The sequence below is a fragment of the Synchiropus splendidus genome, chromosome 1 (genome assembly GCF_027744825.2).
Source record: "Synchiropus splendidus isolate RoL2022-P1 chromosome 1, RoL_Sspl_1.0, whole genome shotgun sequence".
Classification (NCBI taxonomy): domain Eukaryota; kingdom Metazoa; phylum Chordata; class Actinopteri; order Syngnathiformes; family Callionymidae; genus Synchiropus; species Synchiropus splendidus.
The window spans coordinates 45,709,304-45,727,235 of NC_071334.1; the positions used below are offsets into that span (position 1 = coordinate 45,709,304).

Genomic DNA, 17,932 nt, shown 5'->3' on the forward strand with positions numbered 1-17,932 from the left:
GTACCACATGTGTCATCTCTCTTGTTTTCTTTGCTGTTTCGACACTTGCGCTTCAAAGCTGCCCCCTCCTCCATTAGACGGAGTGATAATGGAGATTTCCTGCGGACGGAGCTCTCGGCCCCCGGGCTGCTGGCACCGCAGTCGTCCATTAGGAAAAGCGTAATGCTCCCTGGAAATAGCTCCACTCTTGAAGAGCCGGTCAGGACTTGGGTCAGCCGGTGTTTAAATAGCACAGGACGGGCATTAACACGCACCTCTTCCTCCGTCTGCTGTTTCATCCTGCGGTTTACTTCTCCTTATTTATTATGCTTTTTGTTTGTCCTTCCTTTTGATTCGCACCACATCAGCGAGCTTTAATTTTCAGCGTCGTGCCCACACGCTCTCACCAACCGGTCATTTTATGATTGCGACGCCACAACATTACGACTACTCATTATCTCAGTCAAACGCAATCACGCGTTGAAACTGGTGGGAATAACTTGAAGAATGATGGCAGCGACAGTGGTGTGAGCGACGTTATTGCGCTTGACCCCCCCCTCCTCCGACGTCTGAACGGCTTCTCTTTAATCGCCTAAACAGACCCGAATCGTTGGATAAACAAGAGTTAAGCGGAGGAGTGGCTGCACCGGGACAGACTGGAAACGGCAGGTTTTGTGGTGTTGCCGGGTCCATATGTCAGCAATTTGAGGGCATTGTGTACCTTGGCCTAAAACAGAGGCTTCATGATCGATGGCGGGGCGAAAATCTCCCAAGTCTCTGGCAAAGGACACAAGCGCGCACGAGGAAATTGCTTTCAGCTGATCGCTTCATGTTGCTTGACATTTATCAAGTGAATTGCTTGTTCTTTTTTGGATGTTTACGACTACCAGCACCGCCATTTAACGCGTGTTTGCTAGGTATATTGCTTTAATGGAGCAGGAGCGCTGCGTCTGTGTAGACTGCTCTGTTGTGTCATTTGGCTAATTCACTCAATAATATACAAATCTAAATGAGTTTAGTAAACCCAATGAAGCCGTCTGCTTTGGTATTTGAGATAACTAGCTTTTTGAACAAACACCTTAAGTGCCAAGGGGCTCCTTGTCAGTTGCCAGTGATTCAGGAGGCAGGATTTTTTTATAGCCCCATTTGGTGTGTTTTAGTTGCTGCAACAAGATTGTTGCTTTTTATTAAGCGCTCGACTCTGACACAGATGTTTTCCTTTCCGTTCATGATCGGAAAGGATTGCTACCCACATTGAATTTAATCTTTAGCCATGTGTCAGCTGACTTCACCTGCCGAGCAGAGTGATGAACCAAATCTCCTGCTGCTGCAACCCAACAAAAATGGCCTCTTATATAAGATTGCTATCATGGAAAGTGTCCAAAAGGGTGGTGAGGCCAGCAATGTTGTATGGTTTGGAAACAGTGGCACTGAGGAAAAGACAGGAGGCAGAGCTGGAGGTAGCAGAGATGAAGATGCTGAGCTTCTCTCTGGGAGTGAGCAGGATGGATAGGATCAGGAAGCAGTAGATCAGAGGGACAGCACATGTGCTCAGGTGTTTAGGAGACAAAGTCAGAGAGGCTAGATGGAGATGGTTTGGACATGTTCAGAGGAGAGAGAGCCAGTACATTGGTAGGAAGATGTTGAGGTTGGAACTGCCAGGCAGAAGGTGGAGAGGAAGGCCAAAGAGGAGATTGATGGAGGTGGTGAAGGAGGACATGAGGTTTGTAGGTTTGAGAGAAGAGGAAGCAGAGGACAGGGAGAGATGGAGGAAGATGATCCACTGTGGCCACCCCTGAAGGGAGAAGTTATATATGAACTTATATTGCTGGTTTATCTTTATACAGTGGGGTTTCTGCTGCCGCTGGATTTAAAAATAAAGAAATTTTGTGATACTTGGCTGTGAGTTTGTCGATAACAAATGAAGGGTCTGTGTCTCCTCGGGTGGCAGACACTGAAAAGCAAAGCACCTGAGCCGAAGAGGTTCATAAATATGTGGGGGATGACTTTTTTAAAGCTTAAAATATATAAAAATACTAAACTACACATGGAATGAAGTGCTCTCTAATGTAACCCATGCAGTAATCCATGACTGCTGTTTCTGCAGGAAACAAGGCAGGAAAGACAAAAACAATTTCTTTAAGCGTCATTGCTCACATGTAAAATAAGTGAAGGTGTATTGCCATGAATAAACTACTTATTTACATGTGTGTTAGCGACATACTAGTCAGTAATGAATCATGACAAGGTACTGAGGGTAGTTCTCTAGAAACAACATTGTAATTACTGTTTATTTACAGTAAATAAGCTCATAATTAGTTTATTAATAGTTAATTTGTGATCCCTGATTTAAGGTGGTACCAACCATATAAGTTCTAGGACGCTGCTTGTACTCGAGTCTCTTTATTACTTTAATCGTTTGCCACATAAAGCCGAAGCGAAAGCATTTCGATGAAAAGATTCATTTTCAGTGATTCACTAATCCTGGTGGTGATGAGGGTTAAAGTGCTCTGCTGCAACACTTCGCTTCGGATTTCAATTATTTCATACTGCAGAGTGTCCAATTAAAGACAATGGTTCAAGTACAAAAGCAAAATTTGCGCCATCTCAAGTGTGAGATATTGTTGCCGGCGGAAGCCAACACTCTTATAATATTTGTCATTTCTTCCGCTGATTACTGGAGCCGTCCACTTCAAGGCCCGCCCGACCCACGTCTCCGTCCATCCTCCGCCGCGGAGTCCCCGGGGCCCGGAGAGTGGAGGGGCCCTCGAGAGCTCACCCCGTCCCCAATCAGCGCGTGAATAAGAGCGACACTCTTGCGGCATGATGATGATGATGGCAGGCAGACACTTTCTAAGAGCCTCCCGTCTGGGGTTAAAAAAAAAAAAAAAATAGAAACCCTGCATATGCAAATGGAGCTCAACATTTAGATGCACAGGATGTGTTCCCGAGCGAGATTTCACCAACCTCTTGTAGTTTTATATATATATATATATATATATATATATATATATATATTTTTTTTTTTTTTTTTTTTTTTTTTTTTTTTTAATGTACATGTTATTAACAAACTCACAGGGATAGTAGAGCATCCTGAACAGGAATCTAATGAAACATTTCATTAACCTCTTGTGTGGTTTATATATATATATATATATATATATATATATATATATATATATATATGATATACATGTTATTACAGTACATAAAGTCAATTTATTTCATAATTCTACAGTAAAAAAACTCTTCTAATTCACAGGGATAGTAGAGCATCCTGAACAGGAATCCAGTGAAAGATTTCACTAACCTCTTGAAGACACATTCTTACAATACGTAACGTCTATTTATCATCTCAGTAACACACAGCAACACTTCACAGGAGCTTACGGAGTCGCTACCGTAACGGCACAAATAGACGCGCATGTTTTTTTTTTAGTGGGCTGGTGAGCTGGGTATTGCGGTATCGCGGGCCAGCGTGATGCCAGTGACTCTGGCCCTGTTGTCATTTGAAACGCAGATCGGTGTGTTCATATTTATGGCGGGATGATGCAGGTGCAGCCGCAGAGCATTTCAGGAGGATGTTGCAAATCCTCATAATCAGGTGAAGTAATGCCAGGAGGCCCGAGTGTTTCCTTCCGCCGCGCTGGTCGTGTCACTCATTGACAGAACGGCTCCTGTCTGAAGCCCCGCACACTGGGGAGTGTTCAGAGAAGCGCACGAGGCTCCCCGACACCATCCGCCAGACGCGGCAGCGCGCGCACTCGCGCGCACCCCCCGCCTGTCTGAGCGGTCTGAACAAAGCGTTCCTCAGTCGAAAGTGGTTAAACTGTCGTTTCGAATGGTCTGGACGTCATGATTACCGGCATGGGAGGAATTATATATTTAGCTTTATGTCTGTCACCATTTCCTCCCTCCGCCCTGATCCGAAGTGACGAGCGCCTAGTGCCCTCCATGTTGCTATCTCGGAGGAGTTTCAGCCCTTCCCCCGGGACACCGGCCTAATCAAGGACTGCCAGCAGGAGTGGTGCGAGAGGTGGAGGAAGACGAGGAGGAGGAGGTGGTGGAGGTGGAGGTTCTGTCTGATGGGATGGCGCAAGGAATGGCAGAAGAATCAGCATGTTACGCTTGTTAAACACGCATTCCATATATATATATATATATATATATATATATATATATATATATATATATATATATATATATATATATATATATATATATATATATATATATGTGAAATGTTTTCTTTTTTGGGTGGATGCTTTGGACCTTAATAGTTAAATGAATGTATGACTGAATTAACATTCATTTTGTCAAAAATATTGAATTGGCTGTGTCTTCAAATATTTAAAACGTTTTCCCACTCTCACAGATATATATATATATATATATATATATATATATATATATATATATATATATATATATATATATATATATATATATATATATATATATATATATATATATATATATATATATATATATTACAACAAAAATATAATTTATTGCTAATTTAATGTAACAGTTCTCTCTCCAGACAACAGGGAACCTTTGTCAGTGCAGGAGTTCCTGGTCCACTGATCCCACTGATGCACAAGACACGTGGCAGCTAGGATGATAACAACAACAACAAACATGGAGGAAGCCCTGAACCAAAGCAAACAAAAGCTTCTGTTTGCTTTCGTTCAGGGAGGTTTTTCACTACACAATGGCCAGGGTTTCCACTGCTCTGAATGGACTTGAAATTCCTATAACATTGAAATTCTTATACAAATATTTTCATGACATTAGAAGAGCTTTAGTTTAAATAAAGCGATATAAAAACTTGAATATAGACATCATTGTGATTTATTGTGCTATTGTCAAACTGATGCAAAATAAACAATATTTTGTTGTTTAGATGTATGTATGGCTCCATCATTTGATTCAGTACTATACCAAATTCATTCAAATTGAAAAATGTGGCTTCTTGTAGCATATATTCTTAGACCATTAAACTGCGATTAATTTAGATTAATTATCACAAATAATTTAATTAACTAGATTATTTTTTATTGAATCCCACCCCTAATATATATATATATACGTATTATTTGGATTAATTATTTTATACAAATTCATTTGACTGCATCTATTATAATTTATTTGGTTATTTCGGTCACTGGATTCATGTTAGATCATCAACATAAAAATGAAATCTTCTTTTATGAATTCCACTCATAATAAATAATAATAATAATAATAATAATAGTAATAAGACTTTTGGGACTGAGGGACAGAAGAAATGGGTGGTTCACAGTGTGAAGAGTTCCTTTTATCTTTCCCCTCTTCATGCCATTCTTTGATTTCCCCGGTTTCATTTCATCCATCATGAAAATTCAGGTTCATCCTCATCAATGTTGCTCATAAGTGCAAGCAAGCGTCAGAGGGAAGTGGATGAATGGAGCCATTGGATTGAGCAGGAAGTCTGTTAATCTGCAATCCAATCCAGGCCGAGTCAAGTGAAACCCGGATCAGCGCGGTTGGCTGAGAGGAAGGAAGTGAAGGACTCAGGAAGTGGCGTTCCGAGCTTTCACCAGTCATATCCATCACAATTCCTGGTGATGGAAGCATGTGTGTGTCCCGGTTTCAGCAGTCGAATCCATCACACAACTCCGGGCCAGAGAGTCATTAGAGGGGCTGGGCCGCCGCGCCGCACTTTAACTAAACATCTTTTCCATCATATAAATGCTTCCAGGTTACTGCGGGTCCCGGAGAACCCGGGTCACTGCACTTTAGCTGCCACTCATCTGATCCCAATTACCAGCCGGGCTGAGTCAGAGCCGGAGAGCGGATCCTGGATGGAGTGGTGTGTTGGACGGACCCTTCGTCACCTGACATGGCTGCAGCTGTGAAACTACTCCTGTCACTTCTCACTGATGCTCAGTTCAATATCCACACTCGCGCACCTCAGAGCAGGTCACCCTTGGAACCCACTTCTGAAAAACGTAGTCATACTCTGACAGCAGGCGGTGACATCGACACTCCTAAACTCAAAACACTTTTCATTTTTGTTGAAGGAGCTGTGATTCATTGTAATCCATGGTTGTATATTACAACTGACAACACTGACTAACACTCTTCAAACTGAATGCATTTAATTTTATTTCTTGCTTCGTTTAATCTTATGCATTTTGGATTTGTCATCTTCTTATTGTCTATGGCATTTTTACCCAGTTTTTTGCACACCGAGCTGTGAACTCAGCGAGGCCTTCACAGGACAGTTCAGATACACCGAAGAGTAAAGTCGTCGCTCGCTGTTTAGACTCTTCCACAAGTGTCACGGCAGCGAAAGACTAGCAGAGGAAGACGCCTTGTTCCGATGAGCTACTTTCAAAGATCACACACAAATGCAAGTGCATACAGTATATTTCATGTACTTTTAACAGTGTACGTTTCCACTTCGATCAATTATGTCTTGCAAAGTCATTTATTTACATTACTTTTTGTTGTCAGTATCTGAAAGTGAAACTGTTGTTTTTTCACACTGCAGTGTGGAGTGAAATGTTTGTGCTTGAACTGAACACCATCCAAACTGGATCGCCAGCTGACTTTAATATGTTTTCAAGCTTAAATTGCTTTTCAATGTCAGATGCAGTTTCTGTATGAAATTATTTAGAGACGACTGAAACTGTTCCATCCTCCACATCAGCGTGATTTTTTTTTTTTTTTTTTTTTTGCAATTGATAGGCTCCACCACTAGATGTCACTAGTTCAACATTGAAAAAAGATGCGTTTTAAACACGCGTCATCATGTGCTTCATTCATCGATTAAGGAGTCATAATCTTTAACGTCATTCATTGGAAAGCCTGGCTTCCCATTTGCACATTTACAAACCAACCCAAACAGTTTGAAGTCATGACAGAAAGTTGTCCACATATGGAAGGATCCGCGTGCAGCAGAACTTTCATGCAGGCCTCTGGAACTCACCACAGACACTGTCGGTCGGCTGGAAACCTGATCTTGAAGAAGAGGGAGAGTAGATCACTGTGATCTATATGTGCTTGTGCTCAGGCCTGTTTCTGCCTGTGGATGAAGCGAGCGTTTACCTCCATACATTATTGAATAATTGCTTCCTGATGCTCGGGTCCACTCCGGAATATTAATTACCAAATGATGAAACCGCCTCTTTGGTCTGTGGGGTTGAGGTTGAAAGAGGAAATGGGGGACAAGCATGTGAGAGATCAGTCCTTTTTGATGGGGTTAACTCTCCACACACTCTGTGTGTGTACGTGTGTGTATGTCCTCGTGTAGCTATACCTGTGGGGACCAATTTTTGGAAACACACCTCCTTGTGGCGACTGTTTTGGGTTGAGGGCGAGAGGCTGGGGACAGCATGAAAGTCAATGAGTGGTCCCCACTAAATGTGAAAACAGGGAGAGCTCTAAACTGTCTTATGGGGAAGTTAGGCTACTAAAATTCAAGGTAAAAGGACAGCATTTAAAAATCCACATTTGCAAGTTGCAGCTGTGAAGACAAAAGATGCATCTGGTGGTCGACCTCTATCCCAGTGATGATTTTCAGGTGGAGTCACACGCTTGAAAAGAAGCAAGCAGGAGGAGACTTGAATTAAAAACAAATCTGGGAAAAGTAAAAGTGTTAAAATGAAGATGAAGAATGGCCCATGTGAAATTCTAATGTAGAAGACAGCTGTGTGGTCAAGTGTTGTAGTGGGTGGAGGCCATGTGCATGCCCAGGCCTGGGATCACCGTGTTCAGGACAGGAAGTCTCTGGGTGGAGGGAACTGCCTCTGCTGCCTGACCTCAGATAAGCCGCAGCGAATGGATGGAGTGAATGTCTTGGACGCCTCCTAGAGTTGGAGGCTTGGACAGGAAAGGCAGCTCTGACAAGATGAGGTGAGCTTCAAGCGAGGAACTTGAAAAATCAAAGGCCAGCTTGCAAAATATTGAAATGGAGACCGACCATCTGCACGACGGTGAACAACCATTTTTATCAGACAATTCAACTGGAAGTCTTGATTTAAAGGTTTCAAATGAATCTCAGGGGTTGCACTTCCGTTTCCAGAAGAGCAGACAGTTTCACTCACCTTTTTACTAAGTCAGTCACGACAGACGGCGGCCACTCCGCAGCCCAGGAACATATGTCACATTGATGTACAGTAAAGTACTGGGATACGTACTTAAATTCTTACTTTAGAGCCTCAATCAGTTGTTCTGTACCTGTGTTCGAGTAAACCCTTGGTTTCACTGAGTCTCAGGGGTTTGGCGGAGCCTCTGCCAACACACTTGCCAAGGTGAAGCCACACATATCTGAACTGGTCTCCCAAAGGCAACAGCAGAAGTCACACTGTGTTGCCATTGTTCAGGGTTCATTTTGTGCACCAGTAAAAAAAAAACATGCCCACGTCTTGAAATTTAACAGATCTTGAATTTGAAAGACAAAAAAAGACATTTCATTTTTCACCAAAGAAGAGTTCGGTGAATGCACATCTGAAACTGGTGGGGTTCGGTACCTCCAATAATGTTGAGAATCACTGGCCTAAATTAAGAAGGTCAAGCTGAAGTTAGGCGACAGCACCACCTACCGGCCAAAAGGGAATACCACAATAAGTTCAACTCAAAAGCAACACCTAATGTGACCCCTCTTAACTCAGATGGTTCAGTAACTATAAACTATAAACCTGCTTCATAACCCCAGGAGAAATGTCACTTGAAATGTAAGTGCTAGGTCAACTCAGAGCATGCGCTACTGTGGATGTAGCTGGAATGTCCAGGGTAAACCACTAGATAGATAGATAGATACTTCATTGAATTCCCCATTTTCAGCAGCATGACAGGTGGAAACATAAGAGCAGGTAAAAAAAACAATGCTACAATAAGATAAGAAAGAATAAAAATAAACAACAACAGTCTAGCATGTGAGTGTGTGTCGCGAACTAAAGTGCATGTGTGTCTATGGTGTAAGTGTGCAGTGAGTATTTGTCCATTTTATCGCGAGAGATGTTGAAGAGCCGAATGGCGTGAGGGAGGAACGATCTCCTTAGTCTGTCTGTGGAGCAGGACAATGACAGCAGTCTGTCACTGAAACTGCTCCTCTGTCTGTCTGGAGATGGTGTTGTGCAGAGGATGACTAGGATTGTCAATGATGGACAGAAGCCAGTTCAATGTCCGTTGCTCTGCCACTGATGTTAGGCTGTCCAGCTCTGCCTTGCTCACCTTCTTCTGCCAACACTGATGCACAGAGCATCAGTCCAGTTTGTCATCCAACTGCACTCCCAGGTATTTGTAAGTGTGGAAGAATCAAAGGGCTCGTCCGGGATTTGAACCCGGGACCTCTCGCACCCTAAGCGAGAATCATACCCCTAGACCACCAAGCCAGACACTAGTGCCTCTGAGGCTCACTGAAACCTGCAACACAGACATGTCATGAGGATGGAATAATGTTTGGATTGAGGTGGCCTGACAGCTGCTGGTGTAGCATCCACATCACGAAAACATTTTCCAGATAACAGGAATAGATTTCAAGAGGTTTATTCTTCACACATACGGTTTTACGCAGTACAACGCATGGTGAAATTCTTTGTGTCCCTGCATCCAATAAAAAAGAAGTGTGCAATAGAAGATGCACAAGATAATAATATTAATAATAAACTATAAAACAACAGTATAAAAACAACAGTGCAAAATAAAAATTAAATAATAGTGCATATGTCTACGTTAATGTGTGTGTGTGTGTGTGTGTGACCGTGTGTGTGTTGAGGTTTGGAAGACGAGAGTGACTGAAAGTGACAGTGTGACACCAGGTTATCCGACTCGCTTGAGTAGAAGAAGCCTCTTCTCATCCTCTCAGCGTTGGTCCTCATTAGGCAGAACCGGCGTCCTGATGGTCACGGGCAGAAGAGACAACGTCCAGGGTGGTGGGGCTGTCCGAGGATTCTCTGAGCTTTTGACCTGCATCGTCTGGTGTAGGTGTCCTGCAGGTCGGGAAGTGCTGTTCTCATAGTCCCCTCAGCCGAGCGGACTACTTTCTTCAGAGCCGAGAAGTCCTGTTTGGTGCAGCCACCCACCCAGGTGGTGATGCTCCCAGTCATGATGCTTTCGATAGTGCAGGTGTAGAAGTTCCTGAGCACCTTGACGGGGAGTTTGAAGTCTCTGAGACGAGGAAGGAAGAAGAGATGTTGCCTGGCCTTCTTCACGGTCTGGTTGATGTGGCGTGACCATGAGAGGTCTTGTGATATGGCCACGTCGAGGTATTTGAAACTCTCCACTCTCTTCACTGTGGACTGCCCGATGTGGAGTGGAACGATGTCCTCCCGCTGCTTCCTCCTGTAGTCCACAATCAGCTCCTTGGTTTTGCTGAGGTTCAGCATGATCAGCGTGATCATCAGTAATGTCTCTGTGTTCAAGGTGTTGTGTCCATATTACGCAGCTTGTTTCCCCTATTTCCTTGTAAAATAAACATGACAAGACTCTTTCATGTTGAGTTTTGGCTGTGAAACGCCACATTCAGTCTTCTCAGAAAAGACAGCAGCATGTGTGTCAGATCTGAAAGGGCTCACGACCAAAAGATGGACCTGCTACAAGGATCACAGTTTTTCCAGCGTCAGTATATTTTCACTCGGGACTGTGGTTTTGAGTGTTGGGCATTGATCCAGACGTGACGTGACCAGTAAGCGACTTTCTCTTATTTCATTCACAAAAGATATCAGAGAAGGATCGAACTCCGAGTTCCCCTCCACGTACCCGTCCAACACCAGAAAACAAGCAGAGCTGGTCATCACATGCTTGAGCTCTTCGGACGTTTCCAGATCACTGACAGGCAGCTGACTTTCCACGGTTCCTAACAGATCTCCTTCAGTCACAGAAGCATCAATCCAGAGGAGATGACTGACATCGCTGAGGTCGGTATCGCTCATCCAAGAATTCACCAACATGTGGACTAGGGATGTCTTTCCACTTCCAGGAGGACCTAGCAGGAGAACCGTCTCACCAGGTTCTCCCACTCCCCACACTGACGACAGTGGGACAGTTTGACCACGTCTGGAAAGATGAAGGGTGGTGAAGTCGCATGACAATCATAGCAAGAACTGAGTCTTTCAACCTTTTTTAAGTCACAGCAATATGGTAAAATACACCACAGTTTATACATTTATTTTAAATAGTTTCTCAGAATTTTCAGAGAAATCTTCAACATTCTTTACCTCAGCTCAACGATCCTTTTATCTTTTCACATTTTGGAGCCCATTTATTTGGTTCTGCATTTAGTTTATAGCCACCTTCTAAACCACAGAGCAAACTTTGACTTTTACTCATGTATACTTAATAAAATGAAATTCAGTTATAGTAGTTTTTGCTATGGGACAACTATAACTTGTTCTGAGCTATGGCACCATGACACCAAGGCATTTGCAAAATGCAAAAACATGCAAGCAAAGCAGGAAATCATTTCACAAACAAAGTAGTATTTTCAGCTCACCTGTCTAGTACCATTGGTTCTTCCAGCCCAGTGACCAAGTCCTTACTGTTGTAGTGCTCCATCAGCAACCTCCTCAGACTCTCTGCAGTAATCAGAACCATCAGTGTCTAACACACAACATGTATATTATTGAGGGTTATAAAAAGGTCTTACCTCTCTTACTTGAAGTAAATACAGCCTTTTCTTCTGTGGAGCCGCTCAGGCTTTTCTTACTTTCTGCAGAAGAGAAAAAGGAAAAGGTGACCTGAACCATCAAGCCAGTGTACCCATCTGTTCCAGCCCTTCACAGAGGAAAGCTGAGGTTTTAGCACACTTAACACACAACACAAGACACACTTTTAAGATCCAGACCTGCTCCAAATTCAAAGTAACCGACCCCGGAACAGAAACTGGGAGCACCCACCGAAGCAAACACTGTCTAATGATCAAGCTTATCCATTAACCACTACATTATTCATGACTCAAGTGTTTTCCTAAACTAAAACCTCCCACAGCCATCCCCTTGTCTGACAGCATCGAATCACTACAGGATTTCAAGACCAGGTAGCAGCATGGGAGTTCCCTGTCTGGCTGGAGATCAGTTAAAACCAAAGGAGGAATAAACGCTCAGGTTCAACGGTTCGGAGCTGGGAGGAAGGAGAAGTACAGATAAAAACTGGTTAGAGGCATTTGTTCTGTCAGCTCCATTTCAAGTTGAACCAGTCAGACATGACTCAACAGACATTAAAAGGTTTCACAACATTAACTGCTTAAATGAACACCATTTAGCCCAAACCAGGACCAGAAAATCCTCACTATCACATGAGGTCCAAAGCATGTGCGTCCGGCCCTTTGTCAGTTCTTAAATGTAGTAGCAACGTGACACGGTTGGAACGTGATGTCTGGCTCCCTGCAGGCAGCTGTGACCATGCCCTTATTAAATTTGATCATGTGGGCGTTATATCAAATATTGATTTCATGCTCTCAGAGCTGAACAGAAACCAGGCACCGGAGCAGGTCTTCTTCCTAGCTTCAGACACTGCTGTGAATGTTACAATTCCTTCAAAGTGTGAGAACTCTTGGACCCTTCAGTCTCAACAAATGAGTGTTCTCTTGTCTGACCAACCAGCTATTGTGGTTTTGTAAGTGATTCATGGACTGAACTCTTCCAGCCACCTCACACCATTCATACAAGACTTTTTTTAAATCAAAAATGTGGTTGTTTCTTACCGTTTACACATCGCGCATAGAAGATCATTCCAGTAATTGTAACCAGCAGAAGAGCGATGCAGATGAATATGCCAGTATTTCTCACTCGGTCAGTGTGGAGGTCCCCTGAAAGACATTGTTTTATACGTCATTTCTTGCATCAGGCGACATGATGACGGAAACAATTGACCCAGAGAACAGCGTCATGCTACTTTTTTATGAATTCCCTGCAATCGTTTCACCGCCAGATCCTACTTTGACTGAACCTCTGATCCATGTTGCTCTGTAGACATGCTGTAGTGGCTGATGCTTGCCATGCATCTCAAGGTTGTGCTCCGGGTTGCGCAGACTTCTAAACTTGTGAACATTGTCCCCACACGGATGACATCTTTGGCTCAAATTCGACACCACATTCTGGTCGCCACAGTTCTAAGTTATTTTTCCAAAGTCAGCACATTGACTAAGTTGACTTTTCCACAGTTGAAACAGCTTGTTCTCCTGTCATGTGATTAGGGATGCTTATTTTGTTTGTTTGTTGGCAACCACTACAATGGATGTCAAACTTGCAGTCACGTTTTGGAAAATATGGATATGGAAACTGAATGTGTGACATGTTCATGGACAATATCCGTACATCTCCACTTCAGAGTTCATTTCATTTATGTAACTATGTGTTGAAATAAAAAAGGTGACCAAATTGCATGCTCTATATCCATAAAAAAAAGTAAATTAATGTGTAAAAAAATAAATGGTGTGTTACCAGGAATATGAAACGTTGCTGAAGAGCCTCTTTCAAAGTGGCACGTGTAGGTGTTCCACTGGGACAAGCTGACAAGCGCATGACTGACAACCTGGATGAGTTGATCCGGTGTTGTTTTATTAAAGGTGCTGGCGACGAGGCTTTGCTGCTTGGAATCAGTCCAGGAGATACGGGACACAGGGTATCCTTTCGACTCACAGGTTAACTGAACTTGGTCTTTGTTGTAAGGTTGGATCAGCTTGGTCACATTGTCATACTGAGCTGGAGAGAGAAAGAATCGTTCAGTAGCTGAAGTATGAATTAGAGTCAGGGAGGGGCACAAAGCAAGCAAACAGGAACAAAAGGAGCAAACAGACACAGAAGGTCGAGACTGGTGCAACTTTCCCCACATACTTTCCACAGCATGACCAGACTCAGCAACGTAAGCACAATCACTACTGTCCTAGATCGGAGGCATAGAGAAAGAAGAAGACATGAGCAACATACCTGTGACAGACAAAGTCATTTCCTTGTACTGTGCTTGTGCAACATTCTCAGATTGTATCAAGCATTGGTAAATGCCTGAGTCATTTATTTGGAGGGAAGACAGCTGAAAATAAAACAAACAAGAATTAAGGATCATTCAGCTTCCAACTCTCACTGGGATCCATGAGAAAGAATGTTGTTTCTCTGGGGAGTGTAAATGTTGTGAGTGAAAGACCTTCAACTTGGCCCAGCCTTGGCTCAGCTCCTCTATGAGAAAGCTGACCCGTCCTTGATAGTGGGAGTTCGCCGGTGGCAGATGCTCTTCTCCGTCTACCAGCCGATACACTTCGCGCTCCGTGTCTCGAGCATTCCAATGCCAGGACAACTTTAAGTTTCTCGAGGCATTTTTTGGAATGGGTTGGAACCTGCAAGCCATTTGAACCTCGCCCCCAAATGGAGAGTCGTACTCCCTCTTCTCCAACTCAACGGTGAAGAGCTCTGTGTGGGGAAACAAACAAACCCATTCAGAAGGAACTGTCTGCACTCCTGCGGTCATGCAAGCATTATGTTTGTAGTTTTCTATATTTCAATGATAACAAGCATCATCATATCCAGGTCACTGAACGACATACAGTACCGAAGGCAGATGACTGGAACAGCAACAAGACAATCAGGACCATCTAGAGCAAAGAAAAAAACACAAGCAGGAAGTTTTACTTCATGAGTGAAAATGGGATCTACATATACAAGCTGACAGGACAACAACAGTAATATTTGAAGTTAGGAATGCTTCGATTGATCAGTCACCGATCGTGATTGGCCAATTTCAGCGTGAGCGGCGAATGCTGATCACTACCTGTGACTGTCGATTTCAACAACCGATCACGTGTGACAGCCAGTGCTCTAATGCTCTGTGATGCGTCCGCTCCTCCCTACTCGCAGCTCACTAACATCTCAAGGTTGCCACACTGCACATGTTGTTGCCAGAGCTCCACCGGAATCCGTTAATTTTATTAGTACTTGTAAGCAGGTTTTCATGTCGGCCTTGCATCCGTGTGTTGAGTTCATTCAGATGATGAACTATATCAGCCAGGTATGCCACACCACACATCACTTGCTTGCAGCTTTGAGTGATCAAACCTCTTGTTTGACGAAAAAACTTCCTCTCGTAGCTCATACACACAGGCCAGCGCTTTGCCGCACAACAGTCACCGGACCTTTGTGTGGAGCAATAGGACTTCACTATGCGCACAACATCATCCAACACCGAAGCTAGATCTGCTGGTAAGGTCTTTGCAACGAGGGTGCAGTGCAAAAAACAGTGCGTAACAATAACTCCTGGGTTTCTTTCTTTGACTCTGCTTACAAAGCCTTTGACCATGGCTGAGGCACCGTCAGTGCAGACGTGATCGGAAATATTTCCTCTCCTGTTGATTTTTCTGGCAGTGCCTTGCAAAATAGGAAGTTTTCTGTTACGGCTTCTCCATTCACAAAACATGCGTTGGCCATGAGCTGGCAATGTCCACATCTGTCGACTCATCGAGTTGCAAGGCACATTTCTGACTAATGCACATGTTTTCCAAAACAACACTCATTTACAATGGCTTTGCAAGCTTTCCAAAAAGTTGCTTGTTGTTTCTCATTGTTTGTACATAAGCATAACAAATAGTCCGTCGGCTTGTTTTGAACGGAATGGTGTTTCGTCTGGAGATGCTGTTTAAGTTTGCTTGGCACCATGGCGCTGTTGGCCTCTCACACACCAAGCACTGCAGATTTGGTTCCGTTGCATCACTGGTGAAAGTAAATCCAAGTGAAAGATAGCTTTTACTGTATTGCCTCAACTTCACCGTGTTGCCTTTTTTCTTGTGTCCGCGACTCGTACTAGGGCCTTCATCTGGGTCAGGGTCTTGTCCCTGTCTTGACCCTGTTCAGCATTTGTATTTTCCCTTCTCAAAAACTTCTCCATCACTTGCTCGTCTTGCACGTTTACACAGACACAGCGCAAACCCCGCCCATATATATATATATATATATATATATATATATATATATATATATATATATATATATATATATATATATATATAGTCATACATGTCACATCCAAAAAAACAAACACATGCATGTCACTTCCAGGGCTCCGTACAAAAAAAAAACGGAGTGAAGCCCGCGCCAAAACGAAACTCTGCAATTCCACATTGCTTGTGTAATGAGAATATTACGGTAATGCCAAAACAAAGTTGATTTGAAAGTAAAAGGCACGGAAATATACCTTATTGTTTTAGAAAACCAAGTCATTGGTCCCATGAAAGACACCCTGGAAGTTAGAACTCAATTTCATGCGTCATTTCAAAGCAAAAGCCTTTTGAAAATCCTACTTATTGAATATGGATGTGTACATATTTATAATGATATTTTGGAGAATTCCTTAGGTTGACCAATATTCCACTGGTCTAGTCTCAAACTAGAGCATCTCTGGAAGCCACCCAAGAAGTTTGAAGTCAATCTCATGTGTCATTTCAAAATAAAGGCCTTTTGAAAGTGATACATATTGAATGTGAGTGTGTGGACAGACAAATTGATATTGTGAAATATCCCTTTCAAGGGATTGCTAACCAATTAGGGTTTCCGCCAGGGTTTGTTAAAACTGTCCCCGACTTGAGTTCCGCGAGCAACAGACTTCAGTTTTTTTTGTTTCTTTTTTTTTTCTTTTGTTTGCTTTGGTTCAGGGATCCCTCCATGTTTGTTGTTGTTGTTATCATCCTAGCTGCCACGTGTCTTGTGCATCAGTGTGATCAGTGGACCAGGAACTCCTGCACTGACAAAGGTTCCCTGTGGTCTGGAGAGCACACATGAATGACTACTATCACTAACAGGTGATAGTAGTCATGGAAGCAGAAATGGAATTATGAATTATAAAAATTATATTATAAAAAATAAAATAGTTTTCTATGACTTTGTAAGTTGTCTCAATGATGTTTTGTATGTGTGTGTGTGAACTATCGTGTTACAACCATGAAAGACAACAACCTCGGGACATGCAGGCAATATCGTATCTTCTGTCACATTTTATTTGAATGTCAAAATACATACTTATATTTACTTTGTTTTGTTATAATTCCATGTTTTAACTATTTAGTTGATTGGATTTGATTATGAAAAGACATGTCATGAAATTGACAAAAGACAATAGTCCGTCAGAGAGTTTGATTATATGAGGGATAGACTGAGACTGCAGAGCAATCATGACCCACAACTATCACAGCGGTTACAAGCAGGGATTCATCACAGCAGTTCAATCATCTCGCAGAAGTGAAAACCCAAAGCAAGCAGGTCTCGTCATCGGAAACAATCAAATATAAGCGGTGTGTTACCAATATAAAACAATGTCCGGACTCACCTGCAGCCTGGAGTTGTGCAGCATGGTTGCTCTGACCTGTAATGAAACATAACTTCCTAGGACCAACATCAATGTCGAACAACAACTGATTTACTAATAAAATTAATATTTAATAGCCGACAGACAAGGGTGCAAATGCACAGTCCACCACCCCATTGACCATAAAGTAGCAAACTTTGGACCCTGACAGACACTTTTATGATTACTATTACTATGATTACTTATTTATTATAAATCGTCTGACACTGCAAACGTGTCGCAAATTACCTTTGTGTAACTTTTATGTCACGTGGCTTGTAGTCTTAGTTCCATACAACTCATACAGTCAATGTTTCTACTTCCTGCTACGATGATTTTGGAAAAACATTGTTATGATTGTAATTGTTGTCATATTTGATCTCAAATTAAGGCTCTTAATAAAAGCCAAACTTTTACAAAAAAAATGGATTTGTTCTTTTTCTTTAATAACATTTGTCCCATTGTATACAGGTACTTGAAAGTGAGGAGAAAAAATCAAAGTGAACTGCAATATCTATGTTGCCATCTAGTGGCCATTCTTCAGTTAAACACTCAACGTTATCACGTCAATGTGTTAACGTTGAAGACAGGCTTCGCGTGTGTAGCATCAATGCTTGATGGTACACATCAACCATTGCGC

At 42.6% G+C, this 17,932-nt stretch overlaps 1 protein-coding gene and 1 non-coding gene across 2 annotated transcripts; both read right to left on the reverse strand.

Annotated features, from left to right (window-relative positions):
• Window positions 1-9,290: 9,290 nt before the first annotated feature.
• On the reverse strand, window positions 9,291-9,362 carry trnap-agg (transfer RNA proline (anticodon AGG)). The gene has a single exon. It is a non-coding gene; the product is annotated as a tRNA-Pro (tRNA).
• Window positions 9,363-10,551: 1,189 nt separating this feature from the next.
• On the reverse strand, window positions 10,552-17,299 carry LOC128762593 (butyrophilin subfamily 1 member A1-like). Its single transcript, XM_053870975.1, has 9 exons — window positions 17,275-17,299; window positions 14,512-14,554; window positions 14,110-14,372; window positions 13,896-13,998; window positions 13,410-13,670; window positions 12,671-12,775; window positions 11,615-11,677; window positions 11,462-11,543; window positions 10,552-11,025 (listed from the first exon to the last, which is right to left on the reverse strand). Exons 1-9 carry the CDS (start codon window positions 17,296-17,298, stop codon window positions 10,572-10,574), a joined length of 1,398 nt encoding a protein of 465 aa, XP_053726950.1. The 5' UTR covers window position 17,299; the 3' UTR covers window positions 10,552-10,571.
• Window positions 17,300-17,932: the final 633 nt, after the last annotated feature.